Raw genomic sequence first — 22648 nt, forward strand, 5'->3', positions numbered from 1 at the left:
GGGGCTGGGATTGTGAGATTGGGAAGGAAGCTTGAGGTTTCTCTTGCAAGGAATCAGGGCCTTTGAGAAACACTACCCCATTGTCCTACTAAATGCCATTTCATAGGAATTTTCATGACACTCCTCTTGTTTATGGCGCGCCTTCCAGACAACTTTATCCTTGAATTGATGTCAGCAGTGGTTGGGAATGTGCTTAAAACATGTGCTGTGACCGTAATGCCACCAGCTGCTGGGAGAGCAGTATATCCCAAGTGGCCACGTGCAAGCAAGGGAAAGGCGTCCTGGCCCCCAGAGGGCCAAGACTGCAAGAATTATGGGATGCTGTTCCCGCATATCCCCATGACAACAGTGTCCAATCTTAATGAAAAGAACCGACCTGTGATTGGCTGGTGAGCAGCCTTTGTGAATTTCCATCTCTGCAACTCTCATTAAGATGCCCGCTGAATATCACTTTGAATCTTCTTGTCATTTATCTCATTTCAGAGGGTTTTAAGAAAATAGGCAGGCTTCGTGGTGATTTCTGGGATTTTTTTTTTTTTAAACTAGCAAGGCTTTATTTTTACTTCAAGTTGAAACAATGTTTGTTTGCCTGAATGAATGTGTGAAAATTATGTGTGATTTTTTTCTTTTCTCTTTTGTTTGGAAACCGTTACTGCTATAAACACATAGCACTGAAAGTAGAAAATTTAAAGCCAAGAGTGCAGAGTGAATTTCTAGAGCCTGTTGCACAAACCAAAGTTAGGGGGGTGCTTTCTTGAGACAAGACTCTCCAAGGGTAATTGTGGAAAACAAAATACAGTTGTAACGCAGATTACAACACATAGCAAAAAGCGTCAGAGACAAATGAATTTCTAAGACAGAGCCCTATGAAATCACCAACAGTCAACCATTTTTTGACCTATAAAATATGGTTTCACATAATACAAGAAATGATTCAAACTTGATTCTGTAGGTTTACTTCTCCATAAATGTTGAACAATGGAATGATAAAACGAATAGCTCATCATAGGGGGTGTTTCTTTAGGACTAGTCCCTGGGCTCAGTATTGATCACCTCCTTGAATCCTCACAATAACCTTACAAGGTGGCACTATGCGCAGTGTCCCGTCTTAACAGAAGACAAAGTTGATGCATAGGAGAGTAAAGTCTGAAGTGTCCAGGTGGGAAGTGGAGGACCCACATTCATACCCATTGTGACCCTGAACTCATGCTCAACCCCAGTGCTTTGCTGCCTCCCACAAATCTGTGTTGAAATTAAGCACCCAGATGCAGAGCACAGGTCTGTCGCTCTGCCCCGGCATTCTGTCTGTACATGACATCTGGACCTGTGCACATCAGATGTCCCGCACCCACATACCAACCTGTTTTAAGGGTACTCGAGATTTGTTTTAAATCAAATATGGGAAGACACGCAGACATGGCAATGACTGTCATGAAGGAAGAGGGTTACACTCACAGATCCCTAGAAAAACACCATGCAGGGCCACACGTGGGAGCACCAGCATGGGTCAAGAGGCTGAGGGAGCAGGAGAAAAGTGAACAAGAACCTCTGTTGTGGTTTCTGTAGGGGAAAATGGGCAAGGCAGGGTAAGCAGGCTTAGGATTGGCTAGTGTCAAGAATTTCAGGGCTGTGTGGTATAGGCACTGTCCCTAGTGATCTCGTCCTGGCCCTGGGTGATTAGAGCAGGAGGACAGTGGCCCAGAATGTGAGAGCCAGACAGTGGAGGTCGTGGGGGGATGGGCTCCGCAGTGGTTAGATTCCATACGAAAGGTACACTGGAAAGTGAGTTGTTTACTATCCCTCAGTAGTGGCTGACCCTGAGAGGAGCAGTCCCTCCAGGGTCAGCAAGGCCCCAAATGTCAAAGCACCAGATGCAGAAACTAGAAAATGTGGTTAATACACAAACCACCCCATACAACTTCTCCTAGTTCCCAGGCACGGTGCAGATTGGAATACAACATGTTAAGCGTAGAAGAAAAGTGACCATGAACAGGGGTTTTATTTTAACAGAGAACCTGCTCACACCTCAGAGAACTACGCAGGGAACCCTACTTTGGTCCATTATCGTGACCAGCCCTGTCATTTCTGCAGGGCTGTTTAGTCTATGGGACATCGCTTCATGCATTCTCACTTGATGCTTCTCAAGAAGATACGAGGCTTTCGTTTTTGTAAATCATGGAATGGAAAGGATGGCGGCCTTTAATCAGTGGCCTCCTGGCACCCCTTCCTGGACCCACACAGTCCATGCCTGGCACATAAGTAAGTGCTCAACCAAAGAAGGTTGACCTAGTCTGGGGCTTTGAGACCTTGGCCCTGGACGCACAGGTGGTAGTGGCAGAGCCAGGGTTCGGGCCCAGGACTTCCGGCTCAGGGAAATCATGCTCTTCCCCCAGAGCTGTTAACAGGACTGCCCTTTGACTGACTTTGAAGCACACTCCAGGGACAGACCTAGGGGTGGCTTCCAGGAGGGTTCCCACCTCTTCTTTGGCCTTAAATGCAAAGCAATAAAATCCGCTTTGGTGCACGTGCTGAGTGAACTGGAGCCGGTATGACTTCCGGTGCTTTGTGAAGTGTCTTCGCTGGAGGGCCTCCGGAACAGCAGTGGGTAGTCAGGGAAGCTCACCTCTGGCCACCATTCGCTCCACATTCTGTGCCTCCCCCGGCCCCCTTCCCCTCTGGGTGCTCCCTGGCGTCCTCGCCCAGGCCTCTCACTCCGGGGCACCCCTGCAGGCCGTTCCTGACACACTCTCTTCCCAGCCTAGAGCTCATGTGATGGACTGACCTGACCCAAGGCTGAGAGACGGCTCTCGGCCTTAAACCAAAGGGCCCAAGTGAAATGTGAAGGCTTCAGGCAGGAAAGAGGGTGCTTGGTGACCCTTAAATCCTGTAGATGAAGACGCATCTGCTTGTCTGCTGACCCAGGTAACTGCTCAGGACTCAGCTGGCTCAGTGACGGACGTGAGGAGGCCCAGTTAGGAGTCCGGGGGGAGCGGAGGAACAGACGCACCCTGGCCCTTGTTAATGAATTAAACTCTCTAATGGGACATTTCCAGATTCACCAGCCAGCTGTGCCACCTACCGCTTGACCTCCCCGCCCCCAACACTGTCGCTGTGCAGACACAGCAGCTTTGCCCAAAGCCTTGAGCAGAATGGAATTTTCCCGACTTCGATATTTGCACATCTTGGCCACTCCTTGGGCTTCTTTATTGGCCACAGATGTTCTGGGGGGAGGGGAGGGAAGACAGGACCTCACATCTTTAACCTAGATTTTTAATAAATGTGAAGCAATATGTGCCAGGAAACAGGACAGGAAAGTAGCTTTCTTAGAAGCATTTCACTTTAACACCATCTCTCAGGCAACCTGTGAGAAGCTTCCTGAAGGAATCTGACCTGGGATATAGGCCCCCCGCCCCCCCAGTCTCCTCCTCTCCTCATACAAAGTCGCTCTCTGAGCCTGGCCCACTGGGGTGGGCCCGTCAGAGCAGCCCCTGGTCCACCTCTGCTCCTAGTTTCCAGAATGGAGTTGAAATGAAATTACTTTATTCGGAGCTGTTTGCCCAATAACGTTTGTTTCTAATGCTTTGAACAAATACAGCAGCATCCCATCTTTTTACTTCTCCAGTGAAACAGAGGGGAGCCGTGAGGCCTTTCCCCAGCCCCACCCCCAACCCTCTAGCAGGAAAGCAGGCCATCCTGTATTTGAGCTCCTGCCCCTCCCCCAGCCTTGGATTTAAATGTGCGTCTGACTGAAATCCAGAGAGCAGTGTTTCAAAAGTCGCTGGTGTGGTTCCAAATGGGTCACCCTCAGCAAACATTCCACTCTGGGCTTTCCAGAAACCACACAGCAGAGCATAAAATTTTCCCTGCCCTCATTTTACCTACCCGCCTCTAACCACACAACCAGATTTGAAGTTCTGGCAGAAGCCGAGGCCTTTGGACTCACAGCACTTGACTCCATGTGTTCCCTGGGATTTCTGTAGGTTGCCTCATTTTCTGGCTTTGGGGGCTTTGTTTTGGTTTGGTTTTTTTCCTAAGCGGAGTTCATTGAGGTGTCTCAGTTAAGGGAACAAATCGCAGGCCAGCCAGACCTCAACTGGGAATGGAGCCGTGAGTTTGTCCCAGGAAGACAAGCTTTGTCTGATCTCTCTGTCACAAGCACCCAAGAGTCAGAATAGGAGTGTCCCTCCACTTGTCCACTCTGACAAGAAAACATCACATTCTTCTCCAGCAGTGTCATGGCTGCCAGATTTGACTGTAGAGAAATTAAGATCAGGATAAAAAACAAATTGTTACCCAAGGGCACAGACCTATCCAAGAGTCTGTGTTAAAATGGAGCAGTGAGGAATGGTCGTACATTTATCATCCATCTTTCTGCTTGTTTCAGCCTGGGAGCGGGGAACTTTGGTACGGATTGTCTGATAATTGTGATAAAAATGGGCACATGATACCCACTTGGGGCACAGGGCACGACGGCTTACAGGAAATTCACTTCCCTGAGCATACAAATAATTTGGCCGTGTCCACACCCACCATCTGGTGGGTATTTTGTCAGTGCCGTTACAATCTCCTGGCTCCTAAAACTACTCATTTTAATTAATGAATTCTTAAAAGAAGAAATTTAAGACACGTATTTTCCCATTAAAGTACTTTTTTCAATCCGGCAAATTGCACCACCGGACCCGCCTTCCCCCCCCCCCCACGCCCACCCCAGTTTTCTCATGTGGCTCTCAGCTTCTCGCCAACATCGTTGTTCCCTGTGCCAAACAGAAGTGGCAGGAAAGAAAGAAGAAGCACACTTTACCGCAGCCAGTGAGGCGGTGTCCAGGCCAAACACTGGGCAGATCGCTGTGCTGCTGGCCCAAGAACCCACTAACCTATCTGTTCAGAGCACCTCTGGGAAAGCAGACTGGGAAGAGAGAAAAGGAGAGTCTGGAATCATGCTGAACTAGTGGGAGACGCTTTCTCAGGAATGTGCAGAAAATTTTTCTCCCAACGTGCCAACACTCTGGCCCAGACCTTTTTGGATGCTTATCACAGAGGAGTTTTAGGAACTTGATTCTTTCTTTAGCAAACTTCCTCTTCAATGGTTTCACGCCTTCCCCGACACCTCCCTGCTTTGTTGTTCTTTGGTTCCAAGCAGTGCTGAGAAAGCTATTTGTCACTCTCCTTGTGGACTCGTAGTGTGTTTTCCTCCAGCTCTTGTAACTCATTTATCATAAGCAGGCCATCTCTGATCAGAAAACTGCATCTTTAGGCCTGATGAGGGAACCGATACTGAGCAGAAGAGCATCGGCACATCTTTCTCCACTTCCTTCTCCTCCTTGCTTTTGGCTCAGGTTCACTGTCACCATCCCTGCTCCTCCTGCGCTCTTGCCTTTGGAAATAAGTTCTCACACCACCTGAGCTCTCCCTGCCATTACAGTCACCCTTATCTCCTTGTTGTCACCGATTTGGGAGCTCACCTTTGTCATCAGGCAGACTTGGAAGCCAGTGACTGCTGAGCACCAAGCAAGACAGACATCAGTCATTCTGATCCTCAGGAAAACCTTGGGGCTCTCTTGTTTTTGGAATCCCAAGAACGCCAGCCCAAGGCACAATTGTTTCAGAGTCTCTGAAATTAGAGACTGTGGTGAAAGGTTTAGGAGCAAAGAGGGGTCCTTGTGAACTCCATGGACCCTTTTAATCAGAAGACTGAAAACAGAGCCCCATCCGACATCTCTCTAAGCATGAGGCCCACGACTAGCGCCCCTCCTTTTTCCACAGACTCGTAATGGCTGTGGGCTGATTTGCAGCAGATCTTGCCCAGGCGTCCTTGTGACCAGTGTTGACACCTGAGTGGGGCAGTGAGCTAGCCTGAGTACCAGGGGTACCCTCCTACGGCCAGCCAGCCACCAGCAACATGAGGCTGGGCTGCAGGGGGAAGCCGTCCTGGGACCTCAAGGTCTATGCGTTATTTGCTGGCAGGGATCCGAAGATCTCTTCCCAAACTGGACCTTAAACTGCAGCTTGGATGTGAGATGGAAGGTCATCTTGTGAGAGAGTCATTCCATACACACAGCAGGTGTTGAGTACCTGCTGTGTGTGCAAGATGCCTGCTCAGAGCTGGACACAGGGAGAACTAGACCCAGTTCCTGCCCTGGGGAAGGCTGTCTCTTTAGCTTTGGGCAAGAGTAAGATCAATTTTAAGGAAGATGACTCGGGGGTGGGGGGGAAATGTAGCAAGAAATATCACTTCTATCTCTATCATGAGTGTGTGTGTGTGTGTGTGTGTGTGTGTGTGTGTGTGGCAGAGGAAAGGAGAAGCCTGAAAGTGGTCAGAGATTTGATAAAACAGGGCTGTGCCTGCATTGAGTGGTTTATCCTGAGAGGCTCAGGAAGCTGGTTGTAATTAGATCTATTTTTCTATTACTTAAATTGAAACAACTAATTAAATTCTTAATTAACATTTCTAAACTACCCGGGAATAAGAAGTGCCCACAAAGTTATTCTAAGTACTAAATATGGCTCTGAAGTCCCGGGGAAGAATTTTCCCACGTGTTGACTCTCTGGAACATGCAAGAAGGCTCATGCTGAGAGGGAAAGTCATTTCAAATACAACTGGCAAAATGTTTAAAGTAGCTTCTTCCCCATGTTTCTCCCCCAGGTTTTCCCCTTGGCCTCTGTTACAGCTTTCATCCTTGATTTACTCACCTGTGATCAAACCCTCCGATGCTTCAGGTTTTAGGGGAAAGACTTGTTTCGAAGAGGCGTTTGCTGGGACCTGGGCCCCTCTGTAAGACACCTAGCTTGTCAAGTGCAGGCTGCAAGCAATAATGGACTTTCCCTTGCAGGGTGCATTTTCATCTTTAAAGCTTTAGAAGTTATAGGAGCACTGATAAAACCGCATTGGGAGGCAGCCAGGCCAACAGGAAGCTCTGGGAACATCATTTAATTGCCGCGATCCCCACCCCTGTCCCTTAAAGAAGTTGTCAGGAGCTGCTGCCTGCCCCTCGCTCCATCTGTCCCCCTATCCCTCACAGTACATCACCCAGACAAGCACTTACTGACAGGGCACTCGAATTTCGTAGCAGAAAGCATCACTCAAACAAGACACATACTTCAGAGACCAGTCAAAGACTTTCTCTTAAATTCCTGGGAAGTAAGTCCTTGAAAGTTTGCTTGGAAGGTCTTGCTATTCTGAAAGAGTGAGGAGCATTTTATTAGGTCGTTATCTGGCGGGCGATGTGTCTTAGATTCCAGCAGAGAGGATATTTCACATCTGGGACATTTTTCAGTGTCTTTCTTTTGTTCATTACGCAGATGTTCACATCTGGCAGACCCTTCCCTTATGTGGAATTGTTTTCCTACCCCTTGATAAGATCTTTGGCTCCCCCTACACATGAATCTGCAATGATCTAAGCCAACTAATAACAGATGCAAACTCTCTGGAGCCCGCTGTTTTTTATGTTACCCACTTTATAATCATGTTTGGAAACATTTATTATTTCTGTGAATGCATCAGAGAATATGTTTGGTAAAATGAATTTATTCATGTTAGTGGATAGAAGACCACAGTACTGAATCACTTAGAAACCTATAAACATAAGAAAAAAAATTATTGGAAAGCTAAAATCCAAAAACAGTTTTGCGGGGTTCATCTGAGAATGCATTTAGTTTTCTGATGTTTATATACTGTCAAGTTGGAAAATAGAAGTTTTAATCTACAAGTTCAGAACTGTACAGGGTATAACCAACTACATTCTAAAAGGAAAGAAGTTGTATAGATTGTCTAGGATAGTAACCCTCAACCTTGGCTGCCCATTAGTAAATCTGGGGTGCAGGGGGCTTTTAAAAGTGCCAATGCCTGGGCTTCACCCCAGTTTTCTTAGTTAGCTGCTCTGGGAGGCCACGTGAAAGATCCTGGGCAGTTGGTGAGAATTTGTGTGCGTGGTAAGCTGACTCTTCTCGCATTTAACAGCGTTCTTTTTCCCACCCAGCAAACTCCACCTAAAATAGCAGAATTGTTCTCTGGCCCGAAAGGTAAAGCAATTCTGCACCGTGACCTTGCAGGAAGGTTTGTAGCCACCAGAGCAGACTGCTGCTGATGCCAAGGGCCACCACCCCCCCCCACACACACACACACACACACACAGAGACACACCAGCAGGCGTCGGGCCTGGGTGGGATGCACGGTAGGTTAGCCTAGAACTGTCCCCTCCCTGCCCTGTTAGAACCCTGGCCTTGGAGTGAAGACCTGAGTATACTCCCGGCTCCATTATTTCTACTCTGGGTGACCTTGCTTAATATAAATAACCGCCCTTGGCCTCAGTTTCCTCATTTGTAGAATGAGGAAAGCCACGCCTCCCCAGACTTGTGAGAATAAATACGACATAATAAACAGGTTTTGTCACGTGTGCAGTGTTCCAGAACTATCAAGTTTTGTTGCGGACAGTGCACCTCTTGGGGGTCACCCTGCATCCTGAGGCCATCTCTTCAGCAATCCCAGCCCAACCCCTGCCTCAGCCTGGGCTCCTGAGGGGGCATTTCAGGGCAGAAGCCCTTAAATGCCAGGCGTGCCACACCAAGGCCAGGAGCAGGAAGGGCATCCACCTGTGCCAAGACGCCATACTTTCCCTGGAAAATCAGTATCAGAAACACCGTCGGACTAGGATCTCACCGTTAAAACGCTGGCTGGAGTGAATGTTCAGGCCCTGACTGCAGAATGAGGCAGTCTCCTCATTTTGCAGACTGTTTTTACCAATACGATAACCTAACGGGCTCTGGGTAGTACAGGTGAGAGGCAAGGTAGTGAGTCAACTCAAATGCCAGCTCTGTTTGGCCTTGTGCAGGTTACCTCACCCGTCTGTGCCTCAGTTTCCTGTGCATTGGGGATCATGGTAGCACCTACTCGCAGAGTCGTTGTAAGAATGAAATGAGTTCATGTACACGAAACCTGAACCCACGTTCAAGGTGCTCGCTTACGTAATGCAGGCAGGTTGGCTGCTGCACCAGAGGGCGCTAACCTGTGTCCCTCCCCTCTCGTAGTGCCTAGCCCCACCTGTAACGGCTTTGACAGCACCCTTTCAGGGCCTTGCCGGCTGCCACTTGGAAAGGAGGTCTGCTTCATCGCTACCGTTCGCCTGGCAACACCACAGTTCTTAAAGGTAAGTACCTGGGAGAGAATGTATCCTGTGGAGCTATTACAATCAAGTCCCATTTAGTGATATTAAATTAATTGTCTTTATGGGAAAGGGTAAAATTACAATGACATTGTCACAGACTGAAAATTTTCAACATCTGGTTTCTGTACCTGGGGCGGGCCACGCGCTCTCTCCCCTCACTCCGGTTTCCTGTGAGCTGTTTTGTTTGAAACAGCTGCCTCTTTAGCCTGTGGAGCTGCTCCTTTCGAACTCTGTAAAGCTTCCCACCTTTCACGCCAACGTTAATACCGCTCAGGGCAGGCAGAGGGGAGAACCGAGGGTCAAACTGAGGGGTTGTCTGAATTCTCTTATCTATGATTGTTTTAACGCTATGGCCCAAGTGTTGAGTTAAATTAGTAACTCAAATGCAGATGAAAAGTCATTTTCCACATGTTTACCACACTTCGAGATAATGGGAAGGGAGTGGTGTGACATTTGGGCTCCTAATTATTTTCCCTCAGCTTGGGAAATAAATTTAGTATCAGCTAATACCAAAATTAGCTGCAGATGATGAGTTTCAGTCCAACCCAACTTGAAGACTTGCTCGAAATGAATTTGCCTTCTGTAACCCATCAGGCTTTCTAGAACAACCCTAGGGTGGCACCCGAAGCAACATTTTTTTTCCCCCTTCTAATACAGGAAATGTGCGTAGTTGATGAACCTTTAGAGGAATTCACTTCAAGGCATAGCTTGGAATGGAAATTTTTATTTCTGGATCACAGGTTTGTGAAAAGAAAAATGTATCTGGGTTGGGTCCTTTTCAAGTGTTTGTTTGCATGAGCCATGCTCTCCTTGGGAGAGAAAGATGAAGCCTGGTCTCTTCAAGGAGAAGGACTTTCTGGCAGAAGGAAAAGTGGTTCCCAGCCAAGGGTGAGGTGGTTCCCTTTTGACTGTATTTGCCACATGTGTGGATATGTTCTGTGTTTGGGTCTAACCATCTCAGGAGAGCCAGACACTGCAACCTGGGGACATCTTTGGGATATACCCACCCCAACTCCCCAATCCCCCAACCCCCTTGGAACCCCTCCAGCTCCCAGGAAGGCAGGAACGGAAGTGAGGGAGACTTCTCATTTTATTTCTTTCAACATCCTTTTGTTTCCTTAACCTACATCTTCTTTCTTTCTTTTGTGACATTTTTCACAGTTTAAGAGTTAGCAATCTCCCTTCCCCACCCTTTCTTTTTTTTTTTAATTACACTTCGGGGTTAGGCTGACCCAACCTATAGCTGTTTTTTATTATTCGGTAATTATAACGTTTGTTATCATTTGGGCCAGGTTATGAGAAGGGAACTGAGTGTCTAAATGCCAACAAAACTGAGTACTTTGGAAAACCCAGCCTCTCCGTGCTTGACCACTGCAAAATTATTTCCCTGACCTTGTTCTTGAGAAACGAGGCCTCCGCAATGATCATTATCGGGCAAACTGTACCCTCCTCATTGAGGCGTGGCTACCATGGTGAGTCCTCTCTGATGAATTGTCCTGTCGTCCTTGGCAGAGCCCCGCCAATCATAGGATACCTGCCTTTTGAAGTTTTGGGCACCTCGGGCTATGACTACTACCACATCGATGACCTGGAGCTCCTGGCCAGGTGTCACCAGCACCGTGAGTACCACTCACCCAGCCCCAGGGCCGAGCGGCCCTGGCTCTGTCCCCAGAGCCCCCACAGCAGGATCCCTCGCCTTTAAGTCTGTGCATGACTCAATTTCTTTCTGAAGTAGAAGACTTTGCTCAGAAATGACCCAGGAGCGTGGTGGAGGTCCTTATCTGGATTCCCCCGTGTTGTGTTTTCAGCTGGAATATACTGTGCTCTGCCTAACTCACCCCCAACATCTTTCCAGTACCTCAGATATGCAAGCTATTTCATCTTACTTCAGAAACGTAAGGGGTGCTGGTCACTTTTGTAAAGTTATACACTACGGTTCAAAACCTAAATACTGAATTCAAGTAACGGTTCTGTAGTGAGCGGACCTGTACTGGTCACCAGCTATAGGCCAGGTACTCAGCTGGGCCGGGGACAGAAAGAAGATCAGACTCTCCTCACTGCCCTGCAGGAGCAAGGTCTGACGGGAATGCAGCAATAGGTGACGTCATAGGATGTTGTTGGTGCCTTAAGAGGATGTGCACAAGATATTGGGGGTGGGGGGCACTCAGAGGAGGGTCCCTTACCCAGCTGGGGGAGGGGAACACCTGGCAAAGGTGTGGGAGGCAGGACCCCTGGTATGGGGGAGGGAGAACTACAAGCAAGAGGAGTCAGGAACTAACCATTTAAAGCCGTATTTTCGGTGCCGAGTCCTTGCTTTGAACAGGAACACTTGTAATAACAATGACCTGTGGCCTGATCCGTGGCCTGACGGCCAACACTGCATTTGAGTAAACGCCTTGTCTGCAGTGCCTGTTGTAATGTTCTCTTCTCTGATGCCCTTGCTGAAGGAAGACCAGGCTTGAGTTCGATGGGGACCTGCTGTTAGAATTTAAGGCTAATCTTTAAAACTGTGACCCCTTGCTCTTCAAAGGGTGACCCCTAGGCAGCCACCTGGACATCGGGAGGACTTTGCTAGACTTGCAGACTCTCAGGCTGTCACCACTAGGCCGATGGAATCAGAATCTCCATTTTAACAAGATCCCCGTGGATCATTTTAACATGATCTGTGGACACATGAGAATGTGACAAACGTGGCTCCTTCAGGCCTCTGGCTGCTTCTGACTCTCACGGACAAAGACCACCCTGGCTAGAGAATCAGCTTCAGTGTCTGAAGGACAAGCCCTGTGGCCCGGGCAAGACGTTTTCCCTCCCTCCCGCCCTGTGGCCTTACTGGACAGGGCCTCAGATACCACATTATCCAACTCAGCAGCTCCCTTTGTAGCTTTAGTTTCCTACATAGGTTTTCTCTTAACTGTTTGCATAAAGATGTGCTAAATTCCAGGCACTGAGGCAATAAAACCCAAACGGTTCTTCTTCCTGGGACCCACAGTCCAGCTCTCTACCCTCAAAGGCTAATAACCCAACAGCCTCCATTCTGTCCTGGGCACCCCCTGACTTACTGTAGGCGTACACACACACACACACACACACACACACACACACACACACACACACACACACACACACACACACCCTGCGCCAGTGGGGACCTGGGATGGAAGGCATCTGTAGCCAACTCTATTTTAGAATCGTGCAGGCTAAGGATGAACCGCTGACTGACAACCGCAGACCCGCCCGGACGTAGCCGGCCATCAGGTCTAATTTGAGCCCCATTCTCCCAGTGTCTGGACCCTCTCTCCTGTGTGACAGGGAGATGAGCACCAAGAAAACCTGGGCCTCTTCCTAATTAAACCCCAGTTTGAGAATCTGCCTGCATTAGCCCTTATTTGAGGATTTTTTTCTTCGAGCTTCTCAGCATTTGGGAAAGCATGTGAATCATTCCTCCATTGTTTAAGAATTCATTATCGTTCACCATTATCCTTATAGTCACTTAAAATACAGCACCAACTGGGGAAATAAACAGTGTTTGGTATTGTGTCTTTGAAAGCTTGTATTTTTAACAGTAGCTTCTGGGGGAAAAGATCATTTTCATATTAACGTTTGTCATACGCAGACTCCATTTTCTACCAACAGTGATGCAGTTTGGCAAAGGGAAGTCGTGTTGCTACCGGTTTCTGACCAAAGGCCAGCAGTGGATTTGGCTGCAGACCCACTACTACATCACCTACCACCAGTGGAACTCCAAGCCCGAGTTCATCGTGTGCACGCACTCGGTGGTCAGGTGCGTGAGGGCTGGGGGCTGGGCGAGGGGGAGGCCCCTGACAGCTCGGTCAGAGCCCCAGCCAGCTCAGCTAGTCCCAGCTTCTGAGAACCAAGCCCAGGGCTGGAGTTCCTCTGCTGAGCCCACGCTGCACTGTGCAGTGAACACAGCTCAGACTTCCTTTGCCTGCCGGTCAGAGCCCTCTGAAGCCTCATGAGCTGTTTCAGGCTGCCAGGATAGTATTTAGTAAGTTACTGCTTCACTGACCTACTTACATATTTTCCCCTCATCTCTATCCATCCCACAGCCTTCCCTTATCACTGTTTTGAGAAGAAAATTAAAATTTTGCCTCTAAATAACTCAAAGCATTTTTTAAAGCATTTTTAATGCTTTAAAATCCCCTGCTGGTAACTGAGGCTGTGTTGGAAAAGAGCCAGGAAGCCAGTGGGCAAAGGTTCCTGGCAGTTCCTGGGGGTCTCAGGAAGCCCCCAGCCCAGGGTGGGGGAGCAGGGCTTCCAAGGGAGGCCACATATCTAGCATTTTATAGACGCTGCCTGTGTAGGGTCACAGGTCCCAAAGGTACAGGAGAAATGTCATTCTTTTTCTTCCCCCTGACTTCAGAAATTTTAAGAACACAAATCAGTTTTAAATGGGTCTAGAGAAGAGCATCTGAAGAGAACAAAGAAAGAAAGGTTAGAAGGGCTGCATTTTGTACATATCCATGATAGAGAGAGAGAGAGAGAGAGAGAGAGAGAGAGATACCATACATACATATTGCATTTTACATATGTACATAACAGATAGATAATAGGTAGATAACAGATAGGTAGATTGGTAGAGAGACATATAGATACTATGCACGCATGCTGCGTTTTGTGTAGAGACATAATAGACGGAGAGACATCTAGAGTCTGCACTTCCATGCTGCGTTGTGTGTGTGTGATAGATGACAGGTAGGTAGGTAGGTAGGTAGGTAGGTAGGTAGGTAGGTAGGTTAGTCGACAGACAGATAGATGACTAGATACTGTACATACACACATGCTTGTGTATAGTTGACAAGTAAATCACTCTTTTGTAAGTGGAGAGAGACTAGAAATGCTCGTTTCCTTGGCCCGTGAGGCCGCTCACCACGTTGCATGCTGCTCTCAGGAAGTTGATCTTTGCTTCCCAGCCCACCATTGTGCTCTTCAGCAGCCAGTACTTTCTAATTCCAAGGCCAGTCCCAGCCACTGCTACCCAGCCTGGGACTTGGCCAGAGGGGCTCTTTGCCCCCAAGGAAGGCTGGACATCGTCAACACCTTCTGTTTTAAACCCTGCCCTCGACCCTGCTCTCCTCTCCATCCTCTACCTCCCAAATTTTAGAAAGAAACCCTCAGAAAAAAAGCAGGGGGAGAACTGAGGGAATAAATAAGGTAACAAGCATACCAGAGGCGCAAGAGCCACTGTCCCCTTCCAGGCCCCTTTCTCAGACTACCCCTCAGGCGAGGGCCATGGCTGGGTCAGCACATTGAGCTGATTTACACACAGTATTTAAAAAATGAGTCCAGACACGAATCGGCAGTCTGGGTCTGGCTCGTTCTAGGTTGGTCTGAGAGAAAACTTCCGGAAAGTCGTAATTACTAAAAAGGTGACCTGTCACTTCTCTATATGCATAGTCCAGGCTGAGTAGGTTTTAAGAAAGGCTTCTAATAATTTGAAGGCTGAAGCTTATCCTGTCGATGAAACGGTGTTTTTAAAGACAATTGTGTTTGGAGGGTTCATATGGGGGATGGGGGAGATAAATAAAGGAGGAGAGAATAAAAACATCCTGGAAAGGAAGATATTCTGAATGTTACATTAGAAGACACTGCAGTGGAGCTTAGTTAGACTCAGAAGGAAACTCCCTTCTCAGACAAGTCCCAGGATTAGCCCCCTTTGTGGTGACTCTTCTGAGTGGGCGTTAGGTAGGGGCCTCGATGCATCGCGCAGCCCTCTCTGCCGTGGTCGTCTTGGGCTGTCCCATCTCCAGCTGTGGTCTCTTGATTTCCTGATCAGTTACGCGGACGTCCAGGTGGAAAGGAGGCAGGAGCTGGCATTGGAAGACCCGCCATCTGAGGCCATCCACCCTTCAGCACTAAAGGTATTCTGATCCCCGCCAGGTGCAACAAGGCCAAGTTTGGCTAAGAAGACTCTCCCATGAGTTGTTATCATAAAAATGCTAATCATCAAAAGAACAGGTCCTATTTATGGAGCTCTTGCTATGTTCCCAGTATCATTCAGCATGGTTCCCTTACTTACCACGATGGTGTTCCTGTGCGATGGGCACTGTCATTGTCCTGGTTCTTCTCTGGGGTACAGAAGCACACCGAGAATTAACTAACGTACCCAAGGGTGCCAAGGGTTAGAACTTGCAGAGCTGGATTCGAAACAGCCTCTGGACTGAAAGCATGGTTTGGCGACGTTCTGGCCTTACAAGAATGGTTATGAGTCCACTTTGTGTCTCTCCCACAGATAGAAAGCTGGAGGGGTCATTCCATCATCACATTGAGTCCTGGGATAATTCAACATCCCCCATCCTTCCCTTTGCTTCCGTGCTGCTACATTGCCTCCAGGACTTGGACCCCCACCCCCACTCCCAATGCTGTCAGTGGCAAGGGGGACTTTCTGTTTCTGAGTCTGAGGCCTTAGTTAACCGCATGCTGGAGTCGGCTTCGTGTCAGGGAGCTCTCCTATTGGGAGATATTTCTCTTCTCCAAGTCTGTACCTCCTCCCCCGCCCCCCCCCCCGCCCCCAGCCTGAGATCTCAGGTGCTCACGTCTCTACAACTTGCAAGTAGACCAGAGAGCCCTGTTCCTCAAAGGCCATTCTTCAAACAGACACAAATATTGGGAGAAAAACAGAGAAAGCAAGCAAAGGAGGGAGTGTTGTGTTTCATCAAAAACTAAGATGCTATTGACTAAGATCCACCATTATCTTATCTCCCACTAAGAGAGAGAAAATGCTGCCCAGTAAATCTGTGAAATAAGGATTTCTTTCATCAGTTGACGAACACATCCCAATTTCAGATATGTCAAGATGAGGGTGGGGAATTGATGAAAGATGGCTTAGAATTGTTGAAATATGGCTCAAGTTCCAGGCTGCCCAGTGAGCTAGAATCCAGAGTCGTTGGCCGGGGCTGACACAGCAGCAATGGTCCAACAAAAGCACCTGTGGTCCATCAAGGACCGAGTTGGGAGGGAGAAAAGAAAAATCACCTGTAGAAACCAGAGAGCTGCCAGTCTCTTTTCAGAGCCTCCCTTGCTGGCTGCTGCACAGGGTGCATTACAGGGTGATTCATCACCAGTATCCTGATAGGACACACCTGTCACTGTTTATGGAAGTGTTTATTAGCCAGCTCTGTCACATAACGCATCATGTATCATGTCCAAGAGTGGAATTAAGCCATTCATAGGCAGGTGTTAGACACACCATACATCACAGCTGAAGACCAACAGGTTTAATGCGCGTCAGTCAGTCTGAAATTCATTATTGAATTTCTGATCCTTCAGGAATCCCAGAGCCCAATGGAACTTCTCATAAACACGCGTGTGTGTATACACGCACAAACACAATCTCAGGCTGCCAGGTTATGAGGCCCCTTTTAAAGAAAAAGCTCCAGGACAATGCTTTTCACACCATCAGTGGTAATGGACCAGTTGGCGTTTTAATGTCATATCTGTTGCTGACCAATGCTTCTGTGAATGGCAAATTGCCATGCTTGGGTGTGATGTGTGGCGATGTCAAATGGCGATAAAAGTTTCTCAGTGCTTACTCTCACTTCCTGTCCTTATTTCTCTGCAGACCAAGGAGCACACAATTCACAAATGGCCAAGGGCCAGGGACGCCCCCAACAAGGGGTCTGATCGAGGCGGGGCTCTGTGACTAAGCAGTAGAGTCTCAAAACTGACATTTAGCACAGCAAATCCAGGCACATCCTGTAATTCCCTGTTGCATAAAGGCCTGTGGGTCACAGAGCAATCATTTCAGCCCTACATGGGCACACACACACTGTCCACCCTCATTGGAGCCATGACTCAAGAGGCAGAATAGCACTAGACTTACACCCAGGCGTTTTATACCCGAGACCATTGGACGTGACCAGTGGATGCCAGGAATTTCACCGTCCATCCAAGACTAGGGAGGAACATGGCTCAGGAGAGTCAGCATCATGTTTCTTCTTTAGCTTAAGAACGAGCATACCTGTTTTTTCATTCCTAAGACACCTTCACCTTGCAGGGCGGAAGGACAGCTCCTCAGTGTTGGAAAGTCACAGCTGCTTTTGCATACACTATATTGGAGGCAGAGAAATGCTAGGAGCCAGCATCAGTTAGGATGCAGGGGCCATGGGCCCTTTGCCCCTTCTTCACTCCAGAGCCCTGAGGCTACAGAGAAGGAGCGAGCGAGGGGCTGGGGAGGCAGCGTGAAAAGTACCCGGAAGGGTCCAAAGGCATTTGTTTCACTGGTGTGCTAACAGTCCAGTGCCACCAGCAACCTTATTTCTGGAACCTGCCTCTTCCCCCGCTTCTGGGAAAATCAAGATTCTGGGCAGCGAGGTGACAACGTTAAGGGAACAAAGTAAAACGCAAAGTCACTTACAAAAATCTGAAAATTCAAGATACAAGGTGAAAAAGTAAAGTAACTGTTCCTATAGGCTACATGCCTCTCAAAGATTAAATGTATAGAGATATATGAATATTCTTCCTGAATGGGTTTGGAATTATCCCAAACAGCTACAGTAGTTCTCTAACAGCCTCTACATTTTTCTACACATTTAGGGAAGAACCACGTCATGAAGTTTGTTCCCATCATCTCAAAGCCGAGATGTGGACTGTGTGTGTGTTTGTGTGTTTCAGGACAAGGGCTCAAACCTGGAACTTCAGCAGCACTTAAATGCCCTTGATGTGGGCACCTCGGGCCTTAACACAAGCCACTCGCCATCAGCGTCCTCAAGAAGTTCCCACAAATCCTCGCACACGGCCATGTCAGAATCCACCTGTGAGTGTGATGCTGTGGATGGAGAGAGGGGTGGGCCCCCTGTCAGATGGGGGAGCAGAGCCTGATGAAGGGTCCCAGGCCATACATGCCTGTGAAGTGGAAGTGGCCGTCACTTCACACTCCTTGCTTCCTCTCCCACTGGCTCCCTGCCTCTCACCTCTCCACACGCTGGTTCTACCACTACTGCACGAAGCAGACATAATGCAGGTGACACGCAGATCAGATAACCAGGCTTGGTTTTAGTGACGCTGGTAAGGTGTGTGGCTGAAGCAAGTGGGGGACATGAAGTCTGGGGACGGTCTGCTGTCACCCACCAGCTTCCAGGCCAGGGTGGAGGCTGGCAGGACTTCATGACTCTGGAACCCACTTCCACTCCTGTGGGACTCAGAGATTCCAGTCAGTCCCTTGTTTCATGCACACAGGGCCATGGTCCCCTGATGTGTGCATCAGTAAGGTCATCTGTTGCTTTCTTCCAGCCACTCCGAGCAAGCTGATGGCAGAAGCCAGCACCACGACTGTGCCGAGATTGGCCACCCGGCCCCAAGAGCTCCCTGTGCCAGGGCTCAGCCAAGCAGCCACGATGCCGGTATGTGTGTGACCCCGCACTGCTCAGCCAGGGCTTGCTACACTGTGCCAGGCCTGCAAAGCCACCAAACGGCATGCTGCCCCTTCCCAGAGAATCAGTCCTTTGTAGAGACTGAAAGTGTAAGGTAGCCAGGGGGTGGGAAGCTAGGTAAATTGGCAACTAATTTTAAACATTTTCATACCAAAAATTAACATGGATGTATATTCCTAAATGCAAAATCCAAATGAGTATTAGAGAAAGCTCAAAACTTGAACCTGGGGTCATACCCCCAGAGCCTCTAGGGGTACACAATGAGGACCCTCCCATTTTGGATCTCATTTCACTCCAGTGAAAATGTTTGAGAAGTTTGGTTCTCAACAAAACTATACCTCTGCCTATACCAGGCGGTGTCCCTGACACATGTCAGACCTCTGCAGAAAGGCAGGCAGTGAGTGGCCCCTTAGAAGACACACCGGCTGTCTACAAAATCACTAATGTGCAATACTCCTGTTATCTACCGCCGTATAATGAACCACACCAAACTCAGAGGCATAAAGCAACAGTCATTTTTCACGTTCACAGATTCTGGGTCAGGAACTCAGAGAGGGCGCGCTGGGGACGGCCCCTCTGTGCTGCATGGTATTGGAGGCTTCACCAGCCAGGGCTGGGAATCCATATCCCACGTGTGTGGCCCTCACCTGGGCTGGGCCAGCTGACGGCTGGGCCCCAGCTGAGATCCTCCGCTGATGCCTGCCTTGCACAGGCCTCTCCATGCTTTGGGCTTCTCCTGGCATGGCAACTGGGTTCCAAGAGGAAACATCTGGAGAGGGACCTTTCCATGAGAGCCAGGCAGAAGCTGCGTGGCCTTGTGTGTCCTCGCTGGGGACGTCCCACAGCATCACCTCTGCTTGGTCAAAGTAGTCACACATTCACCCATAGAGAGGGTCAGACCTTCCAGTTCTAGACGGGAGAAATGTCAAGAATTTCAGGGACCACATCCAGATAGTTGCCAAATACCTCACACCCATCCCTCGCTGACATTTTGGAGACGGGGGTAAATGGGCCACCTTCCTCCTTGCCTTCACCATGAAAGTTATGCACACGCTGCTTGAAAAGCTTGGGTGACACATTTTATTGTCAAACAGAATATGCCTTTCTTTCTCTGCAGGCACTCTTAGACAAGCTTGTAAGCTATGACCACCATTCTGCTTATGTGTGGCCGTCCACTAGAATTCTTTCTGCCACCAATGGCATCACAGTTCTTCCATTTCCTCCCATCTGTACAGGCAACTACAACTGGGAGAACCCAACCCAGTCTCTGGTGTAGCCCTGTGCCTGGGATTTCTCCCTCAAAACGAAGTCTCCTGTTGTCGTTTCCTCCCCGTGTTGTCCTGAGGGGCACTTTGCATTTGGGCTGCTTTTATAGAGCCAGGGGCTGGGGGCGCTTTCAGAATAACTTCAGAACACTTTTACTTTTCTTTTAAAAAACGTCAAAGAGCCCTTGAGGCTGAGGGGTTCCTTTCTTGTTTTTATACAATTTCTCCCCCCCACCCAAGTGATCAGGGAGCAAGTCCTGTCACTCACCTGACTCCCTAGGAGTCTGACGAATTCCAGGCAGAGTCTGGCGAGTTGCACCAACATCCCGGGTGAGAGTACAGACAGATACGCCCGGCATGTCTGGCCCTCTGCCTTAGTGTTGAGAGAACGGATAAGGACCACACGCAAAGCCAACATTGGTTGTACATACGACCCCCTTCATACCACTCAGTGGCACTGCTAAGAATTTATCAGTATGGGAGAAGAGCAACCAAACCCACCAAGAATGGAGTCTAGAACAGGACGCAAGGGAGGGAAGTGGTGCGAGGTGCCAAGCTCCGACAGGGAGCCATGGCTTGGCAGAGGCATCATGCGCCCTGAGTGATGCTGGGACCTCGCTCAAGGACCGCCCGCGTGCTGCGCCAGCCTGCTGCCCCACCTTTGCCCACGGAACACGCGCCTGTACCTTCCAGAAGTGAGCTCTTCACTCTAGTGTGGAAGGGCCTCCTGTAAGCCCACTGAGTGACCACACCCCTGGACCTCTGTGAGGGCCCAGAGGCAGTGTCTGTTAACAGAGCCCTTCTCTTCCCCAGGCTCCCCTGCCTGCCCCGGTGTCCTGTGACCTCACACAGCAGCTCCTGCCTCAGGCCATTTTGCAGAACCCACCTGCCCCCATGGCACAGGTGAGTCTGGGACTGGAAGTGAGGGGGAGCAGGTCATGAAACTTCCCCAAGACACAGTGTGTGCTGCCCTCTGGAGCGTGTGGGTGCATTGGTGCGACATGTGTCAGGCACTTAGGTACCAAACCAAGGCCCTCAGATAGGGACTACTTTTTCCATCTTGCAGGTGGGGCATGCCAAGCTACAGCCTTGGTTTTCATGCCTGTCCCCTTCACCATTCTCATGTTCTCTAGAGACATCCATCCTGCTCTTTCCGCTAGTATCTTTTTCTCAGATCTTTTCAACAGTCTTTGTTCATCTCCCTGCCACTTTTCCATGTTCCTCTTCATTTTTTATAACTCTAAATTGCTCATGATATTTTAGCAAAGGTCTGAATTAGGCCACGTGTCACAGGAAGACGCTGAAACTAAGAAAATAAGCATCATTCTAGAAGTAACTGATGAACTGCAGTGCTGGCTCCCCAAGGACTGCCCAGCCCCCGCAACCCAGAGGGTCTCCCCTGGACTTGTCAGGACTGTTTCTGAATATGTCCTGATTTGGTGGAACTCACCACAGAGGCTCTTGTGTTTTGTTTTTTGAATTAAGTATCTGATCCAGCTTGTTTTCTTTCTCAATCAAATACTCTTTCAAAATCCCCCCTGATTGCTTTGATCACTTGCATTCTGATGAAGATTTTTGTGATATAGTGTCGTCTAGTGTAGGTACTTTTAAACTCACCTCCTATCCCATGGTCCACCCCCTCCATTGGTTTCCTGCAAGGAGCCTTGTGCTGGGGTAGATAGGTGGTGACAGGGATCAGGGATCATCTCCAAGATTTTCCTGAGGCCGACCTCCATCCCAGAAAGGCATTCAGAAGTGAAAGGAAGGGGAGACAGCGCTCTCGGCAAAGCAGATCTCCTTGTCCCTCCTATAAGGTCACCTCTGCCAGTGTTCTCCTCGGGGTAAAGGTTAGGCCCTGGTATTGTCCTTCTCCTTAGTTCATTTTTGCACAGATTTTCGAGAAGTGCGTTGCCACAAGTGAGCCTGGGGGAGGGGAGGGAGGGTGACAAGGCCTCATGGCCCCAGGAAGGCCGGTTTGGAGAGCAGGACTCCTGTGAAACACACCATCAAATTCAAGTTCATTCGGGAATTGTTGCAGAAGAGCCCTGCTGTCCAGGATCAGATTTAAGATAATGATAGGACGCAAAATTGCCCATGAAGCTGTCACATGCAAATTATCATGACCTAGATGAGAGGGGGGGAAAAGGAATGGGGGGGTCTCGGATACCCTGCTTTTGACAGTCATCTCCAAAACCATTAGTAAATTTGTCCCGCAGGTTCTGGTGGGCCTGAGAAAAGCTCACAGGGGGACGCCTGGGACACCCGGCCATAATCCATAGCCCGTGCTCACTGCTGAACTCCCAGCCGGCTGTGGGTCACTCATTAGGGACACTTGAAAAGAGTGGAGAAGGGATGGGAAGGAAAGTGGGCTGTGCCCCTCAGAACAGCAGCAGCATCTGTCTGCGAGGCGGAAATAACTCTGTCATCTGGTTCCATTTTCTGACTCCACCTGGAAGTTCCCGGCACAGTTCAGCGTGTTCCAGACCATCAAAGACCAGCTGGAGCAGCGGACGCGCATCCTGCAGGCCAACATCCGCTGGCAGCAGGAAGAGCTCCACAAGATCCAGGAGCAGCTCTGCCTGGTCCAGGACTCCAGTGTCCAGGTAATGCTCCGCCTGGGCCAGTGGGCCAGCGTGGTCTGTCCTCCCCTCTCCGTGGGGCGTCCTTATCCACCCTCCCAGGGCAGGCAGGACTGCATGAGTCCTGCTCACTTACTCAGCATATTGAAACCACTACAGAAGGAGCACGAGGAATGAGTGCCACCTCCTCTGTCCCCAACTCTGGGCCAAACGTGAAAGTTGCATGCCACCCTCTTAATTCTCCCCTCTCTGCG

General features: G+C 49.2%; 1 protein-coding gene across 1 annotated transcript in view; it reads left to right on the plus strand.

Moving 5' to 3' along the window:
* The window catches only part of NPAS2 (neuronal PAS domain protein 2), a 144852-nt gene that overhangs the window by 109243 nt on the left and 12961 nt on the right, over positions 1–22648 (plus strand). The window contains exons 8-16 of the mRNA XM_019753869.2: positions 9025–9143; positions 9819–9901; positions 10674–10780; positions 12795–12942; positions 14956–15040; positions 17793–17934; positions 18411–18520; positions 20629–20718; positions 22272–22418. Of these exons, the coding sequence (XP_019609428.2) occupies positions 9025–9143; positions 9819–9901; positions 10674–10780; positions 12795–12942; positions 14956–15040; positions 17793–17934; positions 18411–18520; positions 20629–20718; positions 22272–22418 (1031 nt within the window). The remainder of the gene's footprint in view (positions 1–9024; positions 9144–9818; positions 9902–10673; positions 10781–12794; positions 12943–14955; positions 15041–17792; positions 17935–18410; positions 18521–20628; positions 20719–22271; positions 22419–22648) is intronic.

Source organism: Rhinolophus sinicus, linkage group LG05 (genome assembly GCF_036562045.2).
Source record: "Rhinolophus sinicus isolate RSC01 linkage group LG05, ASM3656204v1, whole genome shotgun sequence".
Lineage (NCBI taxonomy): Eukaryota > Metazoa > Chordata > Mammalia > Chiroptera > Rhinolophidae > Rhinolophus > Rhinolophus sinicus.